General features: G+C 75.0%; 1 protein-coding gene across 1 annotated transcript; it reads right to left on the reverse strand.

Annotated features, from left to right (window-relative positions):
* Nucleotides 1-64: 64 nt before the first annotated feature.
* H696_06379 (hypothetical protein) lies at nt 65-419 on the reverse strand (the record flags this gene model as incomplete). Its single annotated transcript, XM_009500119.1, has 2 exons — nt 65-193; nt 279-419. Coding segments are annotated over 2 exons (270 nt in total), but the record flags the coding sequence as incomplete, so codon positions are not given.
* Nucleotides 420-1,108: the final 689 nt, after the last annotated feature.

Consider the following 1,108-nt stretch of genomic DNA (forward strand, 5'->3'; position numbering starts at 1 on the left):
AAAAAAAGCGGGCAAAGAAGGGGCTGGAGAGAGAGAGAGAGAGAGGAGGGGGAGAGGGACGCACCGGCTCGAGGCTGCCCAGCGACGTCAGCCACTGCAGCACGGCCTCGTACCCGGCATCGGGCAGGTGCCCGCCGCTCGGCGCCGCGACGATCCCCGCCAGCAGAGCGCTCCAGCTACCGGCGCAGAGGGCCTGCAGGTGTGTGCCACACGCGGGTCAGTACTGGCCGCCGGGCCCGGCCTCACGGACGGAACGAAAGGCACCGACACATGCGTACCTCCATCGTCATCTCACTCGGCAGCGAGCCGCTCGCCGGCGCCATGACCTCGGGCAGCCACGCGGGGAAGGCCCGCGCCGGCGGCGAGGGCTGGCTCCCAGTGGCGCGTAGCGGCCGGACATACCGCGCGGGACGATACATTGTACCAAGAGAGCAGGAGGAAGCGGCTGCCCAGGGGGGAGATGAGACCGGGAACGGGGCGAGGCGGGGGGTGGCGAGTGGCGAGAGGGGGAGGGCGATGGTGGATCTGACTTGGAGCTCCGCCCGGCCGGCGGATCCCCCGGCCGGGCGCCCCTTCACCATGGGGCCGGCCATGCACATCCGGCCCGGCGCGCGCCCGGGCCCGCACGCCGCCGGTCGATGGCGGCCGCCCCGGCCGCGGGCTTCCCCCCGCCAGATGGCCGCGCATACGCGCGCGCGCGCGCGCACCCAGGGAGAACGCCGCCCGGCCCGCCGACGTTGGCACATTCTCCCCATCCCGGGCGAGTGCCAACCACCCGGCGCGGCCGTCCGCCAACATGCCCCCGGCGGGCCCGGCCGGCGGGGGGGGGGGGCGGGAATCCTGAGCTCGCGCGAGCCGGCCCGGCCGCCGCCTGCGCAATCATTGGCCGTCCGCGCCCCCCCCCGGCCCGGTGCCCGCCGGTAAGAAAAAAAGCCAGCCGCCCCGCCGCGGAATGCGGTCGGCCCGATATGGTGCCCCCCGCGGCCGGCGGTGCATTTCGACGGGCCAGGGAAAAAACACACGCGCCCGCGCGCGTTCTAGATCCGCCCCCCGGCTTCCCCGCTTGGGCAGGATCCCCGCCCGATGCCGGGCGACAGGGGGCCCCCCC

This window comes from Fonticula alba, assembly GCF_000388065.1.
Source record: "Fonticula alba strain ATCC 38817 unplaced genomic scaffold supercont2.186, whole genome shotgun sequence".
Lineage (NCBI taxonomy): Eukaryota > Rotosphaerida > Fonticulaceae > Fonticula > Fonticula alba.